Raw genomic sequence first — 19,481 nt, 5'->3', positions numbered from 1 at the left:
TTCATCTGTCCCCACACCTTCCCATAATATCGAGGGAAAACACATGTGATGGGTTTTCAGAAGTTTGATGGCTGTTTTCACATACATCCTTCTCCATTGCTAGGAAGCAGATTTTGATGGTGCCTCTGTATGCTGCAGTGAGGTGGCCCTGTGGACCTTTGCTGAGAGACCGGGTAAAACATAGAGAATTGGTTAATGAAAAACCATCTGGTGACGAGCAGTTTTGGGGGTGGAGGGGCTGAAAATTGTGGTATTAATTATTCTGAAATAACATATAAAATTTATCAAGATTTTCCAGGTCTCTCCAGAGGCTTTTGAGGAAGACTAAATTATTGCAAAATGGTAAAGAGAATGGATTTGCAGCATCGTTTAAAGCAACACACTTTTAAGGTGTGTACCCAGGTTGTGGTGACCTGGCTTTCCTTCTCTGACTGGACAGATTTGAACTCCTTTTGCATTAGGCCTTCAGACAGCTTTTCGTAAGAAATCTCGGTTTCTTCCATTAGAGATGCTTCATTTCATATTAATAAGTATCTATATTCACTAGTGACTGCCTGAATTGGTTCCATGTTTCCACAACGGGTCCTGTGTGCCAGACCAGGAGCTGTTACTTTTTTTCTGGTGCGATAACTATTTTTTTTTTTTAATTTTTAGAAGAAACTGGAACCTAAAGAGAACTGAACTTGAAAATTCCAAACACACTCGAGGCTAGGGCATCTGCTTTCAGGTCAGCTGCTCACGTGCTTTGCATCAAGGACTTCAGATAAACACATTTGTGTTATTTTGATGTGTATCAGTATGTGCTTGTCACTTCCTCTGTAGCTTTTGACTTTCTAAGCCTCTTGTGTGAGGAGGAAAAGCCTGTCAAAATATTGCTGTCAAATGACCAGAACTAATTAACAGTCAGTGTTTCTTTTCTGCCTTTTTTTCTCCCTCTGGATACTACACGTTTAGGTAAAAGGAGATCCTCACAAAGCTTGATGACAGTATTACTTATCTTAAATGCTGGAGATGAGTAAAGTAGGAATAGGATTTGTGTTAAACATGTATTTGCTCTAAGGAGTTAAAAGCAGATCTGTCACTATTCTCATATGAATTATATCATTAACACTGAAGTTGTTAATGTTTTTCTTCATAAGTTTGGTAAGAACAAGCCCCAGTAGGAACATAATTTATATATCACAACTCTTATGTATGAAATTAAAACATGGTTCTTAATCTTACTGTTTTTTCATGGTAAATACTATTTAAATGTAGACTGTGACATATATTTTGTTTTGGCAGGCGTAAATTATTTCAGAATTCTGAATACTAATTGTCACTTGAAGCTTTCAAAAATACAATTGCAAGAAAAAGTCAACTTTCTGAGCACGCATTCTGTCATGGGAAAAGGGGTGGAAATTGCTTGTGCCGATCCAGTCCTTGTGCTTCCATGCCAAAGCTGTCAATGCTAAATAGGCGTTGTTTTGCCTTGCAAAATCACAGCCATCCTTTAGCATATTATCAAGAAGAACACTTCTTAATGTCATGTATTGTATTGACTGATTCAGTAATTTGAGGTGGTGTTAATTATTTAAAACAAAAACCCACAGAAATGAACAACCCCCAAAACAACCCCAAGGGATCGTGGCAGTGAGATACATACATCGCTTAGTGATAAACACTGCATTAAAATTCATTGTGGACAAATAACTAAAACCTGAAAATTGATTAGGGAATCATTACAAAGATTAGAAACATAAACCAATAGAAAACAAAGACAAAAGCAGTTTTAAAAACTACGAACTGCTAATTAGCACTGCCCAGAGTAAAGCTACTCCCGGACTGCCTTTGTAGTCAGTGGGATACACCCAAACCCCAGGGTGGCTGTTCCCTGTATTCGGGGGCTTTTGTCTTTTGTTTAACGTTTTCATGGAAGCCAAAGTCCAGTTAAACATGTTGTTGGGACAGAGCTGGTGTGAAGATCAGGAAGCTGGGAGGCACATGTGTGTCCTGTAGTTTCACCATCGCCAAATAAGTGTTAGCCAACAAGAAATTCTGCCTGCTCTGGCCATGGAAGGAGCTTTCAGGCTGGGAAAAACCACGGCCGGCGCGTGCGATGTTGGTGTTGCTGCAGAGGAGCACCCTGCAGCTCACTTAATGAAGTTCCGCTTATTTCATGGAGTTTAGCGTTGTAGAGTTACAGTAAGTCCCGAGTAGTGTGAGAGAGACTGAGTCAAATTTCAGTCTTATTCTTCATTCTGATGCCAGTGGCTGTTTGACCCTGAGAAATTTTAGGCCTTAATTGCTTTCTCCCTTTTTGCACTAGTAAAATGGGGCTTCTCTAGGCATCACAGGGAGGTCTCAAGTGAAAAGCAGCATTTCACTTAATCAGTAAAATTTATTTTGTGTCTGCATCTAGAAACATTAATCACTTACTGAGAATTAAATTCAAGTAAAACCTGCAAAACTCCTTTCATATGATAGGAATGCATTGGAGAGGACCTGTTCACCTGAAGTGCGGCTTAAAAGCTTTGAAAAACAATATGCAATTTGTAAAAGATGGTGTGCATAATGCTGCTTTAGAAATGAGTTACTGAGAAACGTTCCTGTTTGATGAAGCTGGACCCGGGTGTTAAAGTTCTTTTGCGACTATTAGAGGACTGATAGTTGTCTGGTTAATGATATTATATTTCGCTCATTCGAGTGAGAGGTAGATTATTGAATACCAAATAGTGGGATGGAAGCCGAACAGACTTTGCTGTGATAAGCTTGAAAACTCCTTGCAAGTTGCAGAATGTGCTTCGGATTCACTAAATAGAAGTCTTTTTCATGTTTAAGTATAAAGAAAGGAGGCAAGGATGTGAATGAAACCATCAGGTTTGCAAGGTAGGGGGTAAATGCATTTGAGAAAACTTGTCTCTGTGTATTTCTGCGTTATGGCATCCTCATTTCTTTGTGAGGCACCATTCTCCTCGGTGTAACACCTGCTTCTCCAGCTGCGTGCCTGTGTATTTGCAAAGCTACCAGTGGGAGTGATAGGGGTCTCTGGGGAAAGAGCACAGAGTGCTTCATCTAAAGTCCTTTCAGGTGTAATGTGGAAATTGTGATCGGCAAAACACCCACCTTCAATTTCACCAGGTTGGAAAACTAAATAACCTTTTCCTGCCCGTGGAACCACAGCACTAACAAAGTTCCTGCAGTCAGGTTAGGCGACATGACCATGGTTTGCCCAAGGGCATGGGTTCAGTTGGTGCCTTCCAGCATCCCACCATTGCCAATGCTGGCTGGTCTGCGCTACTGGGGGCCAGCTGGATAACAACACCCCATTTATCTTACCACATTTTTAACCACAGTGTCAATTAGTATTTCTGGGAGCCAAAAAAGATGTATTGGACTCTATGTCTGGCTACTTCGTGTCTATAAGTAGGTGTTTCTACACAAGGAATAGCCTTTTGCTAACTGTAGTTCATCTAACGGATGGAAAGCAGCAGTAGGTTTCCTAAATTGTTGCAGGGTAAAGTTTTGCACGCCGGTCAGCTGACTGAACAGCTTGTGGTAGCTAAACGTGGGATATCTTGTACTCCCTGTTTTCTGCTCTTTCCTGCTTTGCTCCCAACTTCCATGGTGTTGCTGCCCTGTGTTAATGCTTGTTCTGGCTCCACTTGTGATGCTCTGCAGAGCTGTCTTAAATCTCGTTTTACTTTCTCTGATATCTTTCTGCTGGTTTAGTGCATCAGATTACTTATGTGGAGGTCAACTAATTTCCAGGCTGGCAAGTAGAAGAGGAGGAGTGGAAATGATGCAAAGGTAGGCAGGTCCCTTCCGTAGGTAGCAAGCTGCTGTGTCCCCTCATCTTATCTAATGAAATGACACTCTGTGTAGTGAAAATTGGAGCAGGGTTGAGAGGACCAGGAACCGCTGGTTTCAAACAGTAACTTGAAAAACATAACTTCTGCTCCTTTCTTGACCTTTCATTCCCCTTTATCAACCCCTTTTCCTATTACTAATGCTTCATTAGAAACAATACTTTCCCAATCATTAATAGCTAAAATGTGAACTGAATGAATTGGGATTCACTCTTAGTCAAGGAATCAAGAGGTGTTTCAGCAACAAATTAGCGAATGCTCTAGGAAAGAAGCTTCGGTTCTTCAGAGCATAGTGAAATGCTGATGGGAATAATAAAAAGGAAGAGGCCAAGTGGCCGGAAGAATGAGAAACGGAGACGGTCTTGTCTGCATTTCCAGCAAGGGCAGCACTGAAAGAAACAAGTGAGAAGTGCAGGCACTCCTAAGTACAGGGAAAGATGATGCAAACCAGCTCAAGAGCTAATCTGGTTGAGAGATGATGGAGAAATAACTGTGTGGTTATGAGTCATTAACTATTTTTTTTCTATTATAGAAGATATAGCTCCAGTATTGCCAAAATAATAATTTAAAAATTGCACAGTGTGAAAGATCTTAAATCTCATCTCTCTCTCATCTTGTTGCTGTGAATTTTTAGTTGATGCACTTCAGAGAGAAGTTGTTCTTGTTTTAGAAATATGTGTAAATGAGGAAAGCCTTAATGCTAGTTTTAATTCTAGTAAATCTTGTCTACTTTTACTGGGCCTTTTCTTACTGCCTTAGTCTGGTGATGCAGGTCGCTTTACATGTGTGCTCTGCTCCTCTTTATCATTGTAGCTATGGATTTGTCATCTGTGCTATCATATTTTAACTAGTAACATGCATTTGTAGGATCAAATAGGCCTTGTGCAATTGGACGATGCTTTATGTACAAAGTGCTGAGCTGATTGATTTTACTGCTGTGTTTTGGAGGATCATCTGGAGGAAAATGCTGAATGTCTGGTTTTGCTCACCTCATTCCCAGTCTTACGGATACCGCTTTCCCTCTGAAAATGCGGGTATTTGCTAACGAAATGTTCTTGTGTTGCTTCTGGAGTTCTGATGCTGCATGGTTAGAAGGCAACATTGTGCTCAAGGATGAGTTGCCTGTATAAAGAAAACAAAAAAACCCAGAAGCCAGCAACTCTGACTTCTCAAAATTAATTATAAATATGGTGCCAAAATATTTTCCCATGCACTCTTGCCGTGTCAGCATAATTCCTTTTTGTACGTGACACGTAAGCAGCAAAAGCCCGAGATCTTGTTTCTGCAAGCGTGCTCTTTATTACTAACATCAGCAGTAGTACTAACGTTGCTTCAGCCAGAAGCTTCTCCATTCCGCTTACATCCTCTCTGCATCTGCATCTTAGTAGGGTCACACTTGTTCCAGCTGCCTTGCCTAAAGTACTGATAATTGACCTAAAATCAAAATGGGTCTTTTTGTGTTTGGGCGTGAGGGCAGACACTTAAATGTATTCAAACAGACTGTAACTCTTGGCAGAGATAGATCTAGAACATGATACTGCAGAGACTGAAATAGTCCCAAGTGCAGTTAGATGAGTTATGACCATGGTTCGTATGTCATTGTATGTAAAATATTGGGTAGATGTTGTAGGAGAAATGGATTGACACTAGGTAGGTATAGCAGGAACTTTCAGTCACCGACAGGTTGGTTGGGGTTTTGAGGTTTTGGGTTTTTTCTTGTGCGTATGTGTGTATTTCAGGTTTTTTTTGAAATATGACTATTTATGTATTGTCTTGTATTGTTTGCTTTTCTTTTCAGGAATGGCTATTTAATAGGGAGTAATGAGAGACTCTAGAACACAACTGTGTCTCAACAGTTAGTCTGTATCTAATGAAGTGCTGTTGAAATAGAAATCGTTTGGTGTATTTAAAATGTAGATTAGAATTTTAATTTGTTAGAGTTTGTCAGACAGTTTAATTTTTTCTGGCAAAATGTGAGTGTTCTGAAGTATTTCAAAGCATTAGTCTTCTGTTTAGGCTCATATTTTGGGGGTTGTTTTTAGAGAAGGAACAAAATCCGTACAATGTCGTTGGCTGTTCTCAGTACAATGTACTGTTACTGTCATTTTTCTAGGGGTCACCTCTGTTTGATCTAATCAAGCAGTCAAAAGAACGAGAAGGCCAAACTGACCAGCCTGAGCCCACTTCCACTCTTAATCTGCCTCTCCAACATAATCACACCGCAGCAGACCTGTGAGTGCTATGCATGCTTGAGGTCTGGTAAAACGTGAAGTTAATATCACCCTTAATCATTAAATCCACTTGTATTCTGGTTTTGTACTTGTTAAGCTTGGTGCTTAGGTTATGTTGAACTGTTGTATTTGCTGCTGCTTGTTACACATGTACATTTCACTAAATCAAATTCTGAAATATTTTTTTCCAAGCCCTATCAAACTTGTAATTGCAAATTGTTGCCTTTCTTGCCTAGGAATAAGTCAGTCCCTATATCAGGTATTTAATCAAGAACCTGAATGTTTAATTCCTGATAAGGGAATAACAGGTTACAGTAGAAATTAATTTCTTCTTATGGGGGAAGAGGGAAGAGTTCCTGCAAGTACTATTCATAGACAATTGTTCCTTTAACCTGTGATGTTAAATGCTTAATGTATGTTGAATCTCCAGCTATCTTTCTCCTGTGAGATCTCCTAAGAAGAAAGCATCTGGACCTCCTTTAAGCGCTACTTCCACTCCAGATGCTCCACCAGGTGTGACCCCCCAAACACAGAAACCACAGAAATCTACCTCCCTCTCTCTGTTCTACAAAAAAGGTTTGTTGCTTCTGTACCTGCTGAAATTATGAAGTTCTCTCTTGTTATAGATTCTTTTTGGGTTTTGGAGCTCAATATTTCTTAAGAGATTATAGTAGAATCTGTAGTAAACACAATGCAAACCCTCAGCTGCCTCTGGAAGAAACAGTAAAACAGTGCCAGCAAGTTAACGCGTACACTCTACACACTGCAAGTTCAAACTGAAAACTAACTTACTGATTGTAAGAATAGCCATGGGGGCTCAGATGGAGAGTTCTTCTGTTATAGCATCCTTTTTCCAGCAGTGATCATCCATAGACCTCATGGGAAGCTTAAGAATTGGGCAAGCATATGTGGTGCTTCCCCTGAATCTTTCCCAAGCTTTGACTTTCTCCAGCTCAGGGTTTTTCCTGAGCATTTTGCGACGTGTCTGCTTAGTAACTCTCAGTAGATTCATGTTCCAAATGCTTCCTCAGACTCTTTTGGAATCAACATAGATAAACATGTGCAGCATTGTTTGGTGTGGGCTTTGTGGGTCCGCTGGCTGTTGTATGAAGAATCTTTCTCATTTGTTTTGAACCTGGCTTTTACTACCTTCATTTGATGGCTTATAGTTTTTGTATTGGGAGATGGTTAACGTCCAGCTGCTGTCCATCCTTCATCATGTTCCTTTTATTTTGTTTACCCCTATTATTACAATTTGGTTTGGTATTTTTTCTGTTTCTGAAGTGTATCTACTGGCGTATCTACGACTGCGTACCCTGTTCTTTCGGCTTCTCTCTGAACATCCTGACCTGGAACCCTTGATCTGGACCCTCTTCCAGCACACGCTGCAGAATGAGTATGAGCTTATGAGAGACAGGCACTTGGACCAGGTAACATTAACAAAAACGTTTTAAAAAGTTTAAAAAGACTCTCCTGAACAAAATGTTCCTTATGTGTTTGTTAGCCATTAGAAGTTGTCATCTGAGTTTTTATCTCTGTATTGATCACTCAAAGGAGAAATTAATTTAGAGTGAAGTCTATCATCTCAGGTTTTTTAAAGTACTGGCAGTTACTTATTTTGGGATCTTCAAACACCATTTACAGCTATTTTCAGAATAATGAAGACACACCAAATCTTCTAATAATTTACATAAGAAAGTACTGATTTTCTTCGGGAAGACAACATGTGTGGCTGATAAATGTATTGCTATTCTACCCTAAAACTGCAACGTGTGAGATGAGTTCGAGACGATATTACCAGCTCAAATTAGTTGATTGTCATATAGAAATGGAGTGAACAGTAGTTGTATTCTGGAAGTTCTTACAAAGTTACCTTGCATGCTAGTTTCTAGAGCACAGCCAGTAGTAGAAAGCTCATCAATTGATTTCTTGACTTGAAATGAAGAAGCTGAATTAATTTTCTGCATTTCTAGTTGTCTTGCCTTGTTTCTTTAATAGATCATGATGTGTTCCATGTATGGCATATGCAAAGTCAAGAATGTAGATCTTAGATTTAAAATAATAGTTTCGGCATACAAGGAGCTCCCCAACACAAATCAAGAGGTATGGAAATTGTTTAACATTATCCCTCCATAAAAATGTAATAAACTTGTTATTTCTCTGTCTAAACCAAACCAAAACAAACTACACTTGACCATACAAAAGAAAACTTCTGCTTCACTGCATCTCTGTTTTGTGGAGGAGGAAACTGGCTCTAATACTAAATGTGTCTTTAAACATCTCGCACAAATAGTTTGGTAACTCTCCTCAGAAAGTAGACTTCATTCCACCTTTTTACTTTAAGATACTAAATAATGGTTTATGATTCTATTTGGAGACTAGATGAAAGGCTTGGGTCTAGAGCTAACAGGATTTTCAAAAGCAACCCAAGTTTCTTTAAGAGTTACCTACTTCCATGGAGCATTAAGGGAAGAGAAGCAGATAACTTTCTGTAGCAGCTTTCAATAGAAATGTGGTTGGATATCAAATAGACATGTAAGGTTATATATCAAGTAGGTGTTCCGGTCTTAATTCTAACATTAAGAAGTTCCTTTCTTTGTTAAGGGCCTTACTGTACTTAAACTTTTGCACAAAACAGTAATTAAATCAACATAAAAAAAGCTCACCAAACAGTTAACTGAACTGTAGGCGTCCTTTTAGTAACAGAATTTCTTAATAGTGTGTTTGTGCACCTTGGCTAAACTCCAGACTTTTGTCTCCAAATGTAAAGAATTATTTTAGCCACAGCAGTTCAGTAATGATTTTTTTTAGCCTTCCAAGGCATGCAGAGTAGGGAAGCCTTTTTTTGACAGTTGTGTGTGTGGAAGTAAATGGAGCTTAAATCTGGAAAATGTTGATAAAGTACTGATGCACTAAGGGGCTGTGCCAGTTAATTAAGTATATTTTTCTGCTGCTGTTCATACACACTAGGAAAAAACCCAACAATTTAGAACAGTTCTAAATAGTAGTTAAAATGGCTTGCATACAATGCACGTGCCATTTTAGCTGTTATCTAACACAGACTTCATGAATGGCTTTATGAGTTTGTCAAATGTAAATTTTTTTTATCTTTTTTTTTAAAATCTGTGTATGATTTTCTCACCCTATGTAGACTTTCAAACGTGTTCTTATCAGGGAAGAAAAGTATGACTCCATTATAGTCTTCTACAACTTAGTGTTTATGCAGAAGCTGAAAACAAACATATTGCAGTATGCCTCCAACAGGGTAAGCTGTTAGCTGTGTTCAGTATTCATTATTTAATAGACTAGGAATACAGAGACAGTAAAACCTTGTGATTATTTTATTATTTTTATAGCCTCCCACTCTGTCACCTATCCCACACATTCCTCGGAGCCCTTACCAGTTTTCCAACTCGCCTCGGCGTGTCCCTGCTGGCAATAACATCTACATCTCGCCCTTGAAGAGCCCATACAAATTCTCTGATGGGTTTCAGTCGCCCACAAAGATGACTCCAAGGTCTAGGTAGGTTGTTGACAGGCATTTCTTTGAGTAAATTAAAGGTATTTAGGGGATTTTAGTGGAAGCAAAAAGAAACCCACACAGTCTAGTTTGCCAGTGGTCTGTGGTGGTTAAATCTTTTCTGGTTAAAAGTTTGTGTCCTGTATTTGGAATCTTTATTCATCTTTGAGCACTTCTCTGTTTCAGTTTAGTCAGTGTGCTCAAGGACTTTTTCTTTTTTTTTTTTTCCTTTTCTTTTTTTTTTGAATAGTCACATCCAGGAAGGGTTTTCTGACCTAGGTGCTTAAATGTTGTTGGCTTTGACTCTGGATCGCACTCCTGAAAAACATAGATGAGCTTTGTACACTTGTTTAAAGAGAACATACTTTTTTGGAACAAAATGGTCCAGAGCATTTAGTTGACTGCGCAGAACATTTCAAACTGCTGGTTGCTAGTTCTTAGCAGGCGAGGATGACAGCAAATGTGCCAGCTTCCAGCGGACTTTTCAAACTAGGATCAAGTGAGTCCCATTGCACCTGGCCCACTGTGTACAAAAGTTAAAATATTATTTTATTTTTTATTTTGAAGTCCCACACGGTTTTGATGAGCAAACAATTAAAGGTAAAGATGAGAGGATGATTATCTGGGTACCCAGCACTGAAGTGTCTTCCTGCTGATAAGAGACGGACTGCGAGTGCCTCTGATAATATCAAGCCACAGTTTCTTTTCTGTCTATACGGTACGGCTGATTTGGCGATTCAGCATTCACTGGCCTGAATAGAAACGTAAATGCTCCCAACACAACAAAGCGTAGTATGGGTTTGCACTGTTAATGCAGAGAGGGAGGAAGACTGTGTTAACTTTGATAAGCTGTGCAAATCAGTGGATGCTTCTGTCATTGTTAAATGTAGCTTAATCTTAAACATTTCTCTTCTTTTGGCAGAATTTTGGTGTCAATTGGTGAATCATTTGGGGTGAGTTTTAACATTTTTAATGTCTGGTCTTGAATGCATGTAACTTTCGGAGGAATGGGAGAGCTTGCTGACACCTGTAGAACTGGCCAGTGAGTGCCTCTAAATTAATGTATTGTTTTACGGAATCTGCAAGCACAAAGATTACAGGGGTGTTCTGTTAACTCCTTTCAAAAAAGTATCTAGACTTCACTTTTAACGTTTTGCATTTTATTTTAGTTGTTTTGACAGAAAATAGAGTTCTTAAGCCACAGAGTTTTAGGACTCCTAATTTTTTTAGTAGATAATCTGGAAAGTTTGAGCAGTTTCAGGATTTATAGGAAATTCTTTCCTTATTTTCTTGTCATTTCAGACTTCTGAAAAGTTTCAAAAAATAAACCAGATGGTATGCAACAGTGACTGCCAGCTAAAACGCAGCGCAGAAGTAAGTGCTGCTCCTAAGCCACTGAAGAGGCTGCGCTTTGATATAGAAGGACAAGACGAGGCAGATGGAAGGTGAGAAATTGTTCTTGGCTTTTCACTGATCTTACATATATTTGGTTCTTGGGGCCTTCAACTTTTTCCTGACATCCTAACTTCTGTTAATTTGTGAACTTCAGTAAATACGTTACGTGAGGGATGGTAGCATAATGCTTCTCAATTAGATGCTTTGGTCTCAGGAGCAAGGATGATTTTCAGTGCTTATATATCCAGCATCCCAGTGTTACAGCTGAGCGCTTAACCATCTTGTTGTCTTTAGTCAGTCTTTTAAAAATCAAAAACCAAATCTAAGACATGAGAAATCAGCAACTCTTGAATTTTGTGTGGATGAAAAAAGAGTTTGCATCTTTGTAAGAGGTGATAGCACTGAATTGAACTAACCTTGATTTAAAGTTAGGTTATGCGAATAAAAAGTTTTTAACTTCTGCTTAATCATATGCTTTCTGTCTGCAGCAAACACCTACCCCAGGAATCCAAGTTCCAACAAAAGCTTGCAGAAATGAGTGAGTACTATTTTTTTCATTATCTGCACAGCAGTGAGTGCCTTGCATAAAGCAGTTTGTGCTCACTCAGATAAAAACATCCCTCACCACTGATGTCATTTTGGTAATTTGCTTAGTTCTTTCTACTTGTTCCATTTAATCTTGAGAAAGCAGATTATAAAATGGAAATCCTCAGAAGCCTTTTTGAGGATGTTAAATGGCACAGCAGCACAGACGATGCTGTATTACATGTGAATAAGAAAATGAGCATAACACATTCTTCCTAAACGCTGGAATCCTTGAAATGGAATTCAGTGCATGCCAAGGCTTTCCATTTGTTGTCATGACAGACCCTTAGCTGAGAGCTTACAGGTAGAAATCAGTGGAAATTGCAGCAGCATTTAGTTGGCTGTAACACCTTTTCAGGTGATTATGGCATAGTAAAGGAAAATTATATATACAGGAAATTTGTACGTAATTGTGTATGTTGCTTTGCTGTCTTTTATACTGAAATGCCTGAGACTGCTTTTTCTTCTACTGTGGATCAGCATTTCTTTCAGATTTTATAGGATCACTTTTCTGTTTCTCAAACGAAACTCAAATGTGGCTCATGAAAGGCAAAACAGCCCCATTCCCACTTCTGAGTTGCGTTTTCCACTCCTGAGAAGGAACACGCTTGGTCTGACCAGGCATTCTCACTCTCTGGTGGAATCTGAGCTCTGTAGCTGAGCAGATTTGCTCATTAAAAATTCTTACTTAGCAATTGTTTGCTCATCAAGATAGGTATAAGTACGGATCCAGGCACGTGTTGTTTGTTTTAGGGTAGGGGAGATGTTTCAGTGTTTACTCGTGGCAGAGGTTAGGAGGAGGGGGTGTTCTGTCACATGTCCTGTTGTGTTAGTGTGGGGAAAGGGCATTTCCTGGGCAGGTGGGCTCTGGGATGCAGGGACTGCTGAGCCCACGAGACCCCTACGTGATGCAGTCCATCTGCCCACCTTGAGGGTGAAAACAGACCAAGTGAGGGTACGGAAGCAGTGACAACTTGAGTGAACAGGTGGAGTGAATTTCTTAAGATCTGTGAGACTGAACAAGAATTGCTGAAGCAACTCAGAATTATGTGTTTATTTTAAAATGAGGATTTTTTTTTTAATTTAAATGGTGTACTTCTATTCCTCGCACCATTACAAATTTTTACAATAATCACATTCAAAGTAATTCTGAAGAAAGTATTTAATTTCTTTTTTGTTTGTTTTGTGGTTTTTTTTTGTTTATTTGTTTTGGTTTGGGTTTTTTTTTTAGCGTCTACTCGAACAAGAATGCAAAAACAGAAACTGAATGATGGAAATGATACCTCAGCCAGTGAAGAAAAGTGAGATTCTTCTCAGGACCAGGGGCTGCACTGCAGGCCCTCTAAGATTTTGTTTTACAGCCGCTATTAATGGAATTGCTTTTTTAGTTGCTTTTTATGCTGAACTGCTAGTTGAAACCATTTGGACTTTTAAAATTTTTAAATGGTTTTCATGATACTTTGCCTTATGATGTAGCATATATACAATGTAAGCCACTGAATTTAATTTATATTTTTTTTGAGGATTTAAAAAACAGACTTGGAAGGTGTCTTAGTTTCCTATTGCAACATTACTGATTTAGGCCAATTCAGTCTATGTGGATTGAATTTGTCTGTCTAAAGACAAGATGTTAGCTAGAATGATTTGAAATGCACTAATTTTGTTTCTTAGATTTCATTTCTAGATTTTCATTACTTGCAAATTTTGAAAACGAGGGGCCAGATACTGCAAAGATTTCTGTCTCTGTATATAATTAGCGCATCAGATTCCCACTACCTTAAACTGCATAGGAGTTGTAGGCCTTGTGGAGTCAGGGCCTCACATGACAAGTACAGCCTGAATTCAAAGTGAACTCATTATGTAGTCATACTACTGAAACCAGTACCTAGCGTCCTGTAGTTTTCCTTCCCCAGCTCTCACCCCAGTGTCCTTTTAGAGGGCCACTGTCCATCAGCTTGAATTTCATGGAATATGAATCCCACAGAGAATCTTTCCAGAAGCCGAAGCTTCTTCTCATGTGCAGAGTACCTTACATGCACTTTCTTATCTTTGAAGATCTCAGTTATTTTAAAAGACAAAAGAAAGAACCCCAACCCTAAATCCCACCTCGTACGCGCAAGATTTCAAAATTCTATTTATGCAGAATGGTCTTGATTTCTTCCAGTTTTCACCTAACTGCTGTAGCCAATCCAAACACCTTGAGGAACAGGCACCAAACCTCTTTCCTGTAGCTGAAAGCTGGGTGGCTCCAGTTGGGTCCCAGGTAAGAGTAGCCTGGTCTGTAAAAGCACAGGGCATTTCCCATTGGCCTTACTGCAGCGTCTGCGCAAAAGCTGAACTTGATGAGCTCACACTAGGAAAAATCAGTCTGCCTTATTTTACTGAAAAGGCAGAGTTTAAATAGGCAACTTGTGAACTCTTGGCAACTAGCAAAAAAAACCAAACCCCAAACCCTTTTCATCTTACGTATTTCTAAGTTACTGATTCCAGATACTGGAATTTTTCTTGCAAAGGCAAGTGTTTACAAAATAGCCTGTTAAGGAAAGCACATGTTTTACTTCCAGTGGATTAAAACATAAACAAACAAATTTAGTCTTGCTTTAAAATTACACATTTTTATGAATTTTAGCTTATGCAGCTACTTAAAACAGTTATAGTAGAAGAGCATGCCATTTATTCATTACACAAACATTTTAAAACGAAGTCTTCTCTGGGTAGCTTATTTAGAAATTGTTTAGCTGATCCTAGAATACTCACAATAGTACATTTTAAAGACCATGTCTTGTGTTGAATGGGAGCTAATCCTAGAGCTACTAAAATATCTACAAGCAGCACACTTGATTTGTCAGTGAATTTTAAAATAAAAATATTTTTTTAGTCTCTGTATGGCTTCAACTTTCTTCCTGCAACATGTACAGAAGTGTTAAGAGTACCTTGTTTTATTTTTTCACTTTTTGCAGAGTTTTACAGACAGAATATATGTTAACATTAAGGTACACTGACCATAAGCCCTGTTACAGCAGTTGAAGTTCTTCCATGATCCTTTGGCTACAGGGGTGACATTACGGAGTCTAGTACCTAAACAACATTTTACTGTGACAATGTAATTTTTTTTTTTTTGTTCAAACAGATGGAAGGCTTTACATCAAACGTATGATAACGTTTTATACAACTAATCAGTTTCCTTTCAAGGTAAATAAAATAGCTTTAAAAAGATTTATAGTTGGTAGTTTTCTTTTATTAGAGAGAAGGTGACTTCATATGGTAATGAGGTCCTTCTGTCATACTTCCACCATGATTCAGCAGCTTGGTACAAGCAGAGGTCACTCCATCTCCAGTAATTCCCTCTTGGTGCAGAGGTCCAGGCTGGGCTTGCAGTTACCTTCGGGAGTGTCCATAGGACATTCTGGAAATGTTGTTCTCACCAGGCCTTTTGTTTCAGGGTCACCACTGGTAATGCTTCTGGCTGATGCAGGCCCCTATCATGGTCTGGGTCGCTGGCACAGCCCTCGTGGAGGCGCATGAGGCAGTCCTGCAGAGAAGCTGGTGCCTGCATTTAGAAGTGTTCCCATCATTTCACCACCCTGCTTTTCATAATAGGGTATTACGCAGTGCTGGTCCAGAGAGGCTGTAATAAATAGCGAGTTCCTCACAGGTACCTGAACAGACGTAGGGAACACGTAAATTCCGTCTTTTGAAGTGCATGAGTGGCTGGAGGAAGATAACCTGTGTCAAATGTGAAACAGCTGAAGATGATGATGGCTGTGTTTGCTTCAGGAACAATTATTGGTGTTTTGAGGATGGTTTTAGTAATTAAGTCACAAGGGCATTAATTTCTTTGAAAGGTGGAAATACACTTATGCAAATTCTCCAGCTTTTTTTTTTTTTTGACTCAGTTTTCATTCTGCATACAAATGCTTTATCTGGTGGCAATTACTTCCTCAAGAACACAGATAGTCTTCAAAATATCTCTCTGAAATACCTGTTTTATTTCTTTTTTCCCCCACACTACTAAGCAGTCAATTCTGTTTACAAGCATCACTTACTGAAAAGGAAGGAAAAAACTTCCACTCATACTTTTTAAATATTACAGCATTTTTATTAATGGTCTATTAAAACCAGGCAAGTTTATAAAGAAACAGGAAATGAAAACATAGTTTTATGTTCAGGTTGTAAACGTTCTACATCATTAGACAATAGCCAATGAGTCCTGTATCTATGGCATAAATAAATGCTTTGTCTTATGAGGAAAACCCCACAGAAATTGTTCAGACCATATAAAACCAGCAGTTTACATAGTTATCAGGCATTGTAACAGAACTCTAGGGGTAGGTACTAGATGACAATACAATGCTGGCTCTTAGCTTCAGTAACTTAAGAGAAGCTTTAAATGACCCTATTCCTATAATTTCTTTTTCTTTAAAATGCCATTTGATTCAGAAAGTTACCCACCTGGTTCCCTTTCTGCAACGTGGAACATCCCTCTGTTCAAACCCCAGATAAGTTTACACTTGACATTATTTTCACTTTTTAATGAATACCTTTTTGTCTGTGACGTCCTAGAACAGAGTTACACATACTTAAATACTTTTAAGTGTTTAACCTGCAAGATCCACAAACTTAAGTTTGTTGCAGACCATCTCACAATGGTAAAATGCATGCCTAATTTCTTCTAAAACGTCCTGCGATCAGGTTTCAAGCACATATTTATATACAGGTATCCACATTTAACCACCTAAGCCAGTATGTTTTTTTTAAACATTGACCTTTAAGTGCCAAGGAAAGTGCATGCAATTAAAGTTTAAAAAATTAAATAAATAAGTGCCTCTATGAACGTAATATTATCACATCCAGGTCAGATGATACATATAGCATGAATAAAAGCCAGCACTGACACACGGGATCTTTAGAACCACCCTCATTCAGTCCAGAGCAGCTTTTTCTCAACATTACAGGCTTTGTCAATTACTCTGAAATTGCACAGTAGGTTGGAAATTATGAACAGGAAAGAAATGAATTGGGGGGGGGGGGGGGAAAAGGGCACCATTGGTTATACAAAGTCAAAAATGCCTTGCTAAGAAAGCATGCCACTTTGACTACAGTAGTTGTTGAATTACTGTGTTAGGAACTTGAGGCAGCTTAGAAGAGCTGTATCAGTCCCCAGCACTATCGCTCCGTGGAACGGTGTCTCCAGGGAGCCAGGCTCTTCATTGAGCAGAGAACATTTTTGATCAGATAGCGAGTTTAAAACGATTATTTCACATTGACAGTTTCGGATTGGTTCTTTAAGTAAAGCAACAGAAAGAGTTGGAGAGACCTTTTATAGTTGCTTGGGAGGGCCAGTGTGACCACAAGGCTGTTACGCATGGCACGGGTGCCCAGCTGGCTCCATTTCCTAGCAAGGCTGGCTGCGTGCCAGCGCAGCGCCGTGCACGTGGGGCAGGATCCAGTACGAGCCGCTACCCAGAGGCTGGGCTTTGGCAGTACACCCTCCTTCCGTGCGCTGCTGGGGCTAAGAAAATGCTGGCAGGTGAACCTGGTAGCTTTTGTGCCCAGAGCCGAAAGAAGCAGAGTTCACTCCAGTCATCCCTGGCTTAACCAAAGCATCTGGAATTACCCAGCCTTGGCTCACATAGAAGTACCGGTGTCTATGCTTTCAGTATGATTGCTGCTGGGCTGTATCATACAGAGCTTGCAGTAGAGTCATGCCCTACCCTGATACTGCGTTACTGTCTACATTAACCTCTCCGTGTGCCAGAGTCGTGCTTTTCAACATAAACGTATCAAAACTGATCTCAGCCCCCAGCGAAGTTGTGGTTTTGATGAAACTGCATTATGTACTGGAAAGTTTTTGACCAGTTCTGTTTGAATACAAAATACTGACACAGCTGCTGAAGTATGGACTTGTGCTGCTGGAGGAAGTGGTACTAATCACCGAGGGGGTGGCAGGACACGCTTGTTAGAAGTAGATGATCCAGTTTATTTCTAGTGAGAGTCTGCGGCACATCTCAAAGAGAAGTAATTTTTTAACCACAGTGTTTCCAAAATAATTTGCTTATGGCCCTCTTCCTAAGCAAATTCTGCTCCCTGCATGCCTCACCCTTCCACTCACACTGCCGGGACTGATGTGAAGAGAGGCACTACCTACTAATTCTCACCTTGTTCTCTGAGAATGTGCTTCTCTTCCTTCTCCTCAAGGAACAGGATTGTTTGAGAAATGATCCTCCAGTATAAAAAAGGACAGTTATTTCTACTTCAGAAATGAGGCCGCAGTCATTTACGGGAATTCAAAAAGACATTTTGAGGATTAAAAGAAAAAAAAAGTATCGAAGAATTCTGTAGTGTGGCAAGGATCTGAAGGAAGGTCGCATGACTAACTATATTAGTGTACTGAGCCTGGTCATCCAGCTTCTTGCCACCTCCATTGTAAAATACTACAAAGGGCACTTAAAGCCACTTCACCCAGTCAAAATTTTTAAAAAAGTAATAATTTCTCAGGGTTAATTCAACGCCTATTAGAAAATTCAAGTAAGTGCATCATGAGCTCAGCATATTCTGCAATGGGGCAAACCTCCCTCCGTGCCACGCTAGGTGTGGCTTCACCATAACAGTCAGTCAGAAATTAGTCTACTCTACCTCAGCCATCTGGTGCCCTCGATGATCAGTGATGAGAGCGACGTGTCTGGACGGCAACTCCTCTCACCTCAAACAGGCCTGCCTCATGGCACTGACCAAAGGAGAACTTGAAACAATGCATTTGGACAAGGTGTCCTTATTGCCTTGTGAAAAAGACTGAGTGTCACTCTTGGATTTAATTGTAAGACCCATTTTACCACTTCAGAACTATCTTTTTCTCCATTTATCTTAAGATGATCTATCCGAGGAGATAGTAAGACAGGAATTAACAAACTTGAAGTGGAACTTCCCTTCCCTTGAGATTTTCTTTGGGCTTCATTTTGTCGGTAACAAGCGACCAGATGGTTCTCTCAGTACCAAAACACATAGCACAATAATTCAAGTCCAGAAAAAATACTGTGAATGCTTCCTGGCCCACTGGGGTGCCAGGGAACATGCTTCATGTAATGGAAAGTAAGAATCTTTTCATTCTGTCTAGAACAATGGACATAAGCACCAGGAATGCAAAAATGTAATATCCAGTTGAAACACTTAATGGCTTATGTATTTACTCTCCAAATAAACACCAAGACATGTTCTCTTACTAATCAGAAAGCCTCTCATCCTAAAGAATTTATATTACTTTATCATATGTTCAGAAAACCAAGTTTGTATCTTCATTGGATGATAAACCAGGCAAAAAGAAGCCCACTGGCATATTAACTTAGTTTGGTGATAGAAGTATACTAAGGAAGTTTCAGCAGCACACAGGTCACTCTCCCATAAAATCCAAATGCAGATTGTTTAAAAAAAAAAAAAAAAGAAAAAACCCAAAAGCTTCAAAACAGACAGAAGATAATGATAGCTTAGATTACTTGACCAAGTGCAAAAGTCTTGTTACTGCATTAGACTCCTGCTGTTAAATTCTGACTGTTGGCAATGAGCTCCCACCATACACCTATGCTGTAGCCATCTTTACAGAACCTGTATGTTAGTGGACTTTTACGCATTTCCTAAGCTGATGGACACAGAGTCTGTCTTTCCAAACCTTTGCACATTCTGACCATGGATAAGCTCTCCAAAGGACAAGCATTTGTAGGACGGAAGAGGACATGCTCTGCAGCTTGGTGTAGTCAGACTTCAGTTTCTGAATGCTCCCACTCTGCTTGCTTTGCTAATGAAGTTTTTCAGGAGGTCATGGTCCATTTCTGCAAAGCCTTGAGTTTGTGTGACAACAGTTAAATGGTTTATACAAAATCTGAAGCAGAATTCTTCCAAGTCCTAGGA

The 19,481-nt window shown here is 39.4% G+C and overlaps 2 protein-coding genes across 15 annotated transcripts in view; one reads left to right on the top strand and one right to left on the bottom strand.

Moving 5' to 3' along the window:
• The window catches only part of RB1 (RB transcriptional corepressor 1), an 84,001-nt gene extending 67,395 nt beyond the window's left edge, over nucleotides 1–16,606 (top strand). For all 3 annotated transcript variants that reach the window (XM_040583842.1, XM_040583841.1, XM_040583840.1), the window contains 10 exons: nucleotides 5,962–6,080; nucleotides 6,510–6,655; nucleotides 7,364–7,509; nucleotides 8,078–8,182; nucleotides 9,231–9,344; nucleotides 9,436–9,602; nucleotides 10,522–10,552; nucleotides 10,902–11,044; nucleotides 11,483–11,532; nucleotides 12,811–16,606. In XM_040583842.1, the coding sequence (XP_040439776.1) occupies nucleotides 5,962–6,080; nucleotides 6,510–6,655; nucleotides 7,364–7,509; nucleotides 8,078–8,182; nucleotides 9,231–9,344; nucleotides 9,436–9,602; nucleotides 10,522–10,552; nucleotides 10,902–11,044; nucleotides 11,483–11,532; nucleotides 12,811–12,884 (1,095 nt within the window). In that variant the 3' untranslated portion in view covers nucleotides 12,885–16,606. The remainder of the gene's footprint in view (nucleotides 1–5,961; nucleotides 6,081–6,509; nucleotides 6,656–7,363; nucleotides 7,510–8,077; nucleotides 8,183–9,230; nucleotides 9,345–9,435; nucleotides 9,603–10,521; nucleotides 10,553–10,901; nucleotides 11,045–11,482; nucleotides 11,533–12,810) is intronic.
• The window catches only part of LOC121083434 (RCC1 and BTB domain-containing protein 2), a 46,732-nt gene continuing 43,772 nt past the window's right edge, over nucleotides 16,522–19,481 (bottom strand). For all 12 annotated transcript variants that reach the window (XM_040583851.1, XM_040583852.1, XM_040583858.1 and 9 more), the window contains one exon: nucleotides 16,522–19,475. In XM_040583851.1, the coding sequence (XP_040439785.1) occupies nucleotides 19,335–19,475 (141 nt within the window). In that variant the 3' untranslated portion in view covers nucleotides 16,522–19,334. The remainder of the gene's footprint in view (nucleotides 19,476–19,481) is intronic.

Source organism: Falco naumanni, chromosome 2, assembly GCF_017639655.2.
Source record: "Falco naumanni isolate bFalNau1 chromosome 2, bFalNau1.pat, whole genome shotgun sequence".
Classification (NCBI taxonomy): domain Eukaryota; kingdom Metazoa; phylum Chordata; class Aves; order Falconiformes; family Falconidae; genus Falco; species Falco naumanni.
The sequence above is the reverse complement of the archived record's forward strand: the minus strand, read 5'-3'. Positions and strand labels throughout refer to the sequence as shown.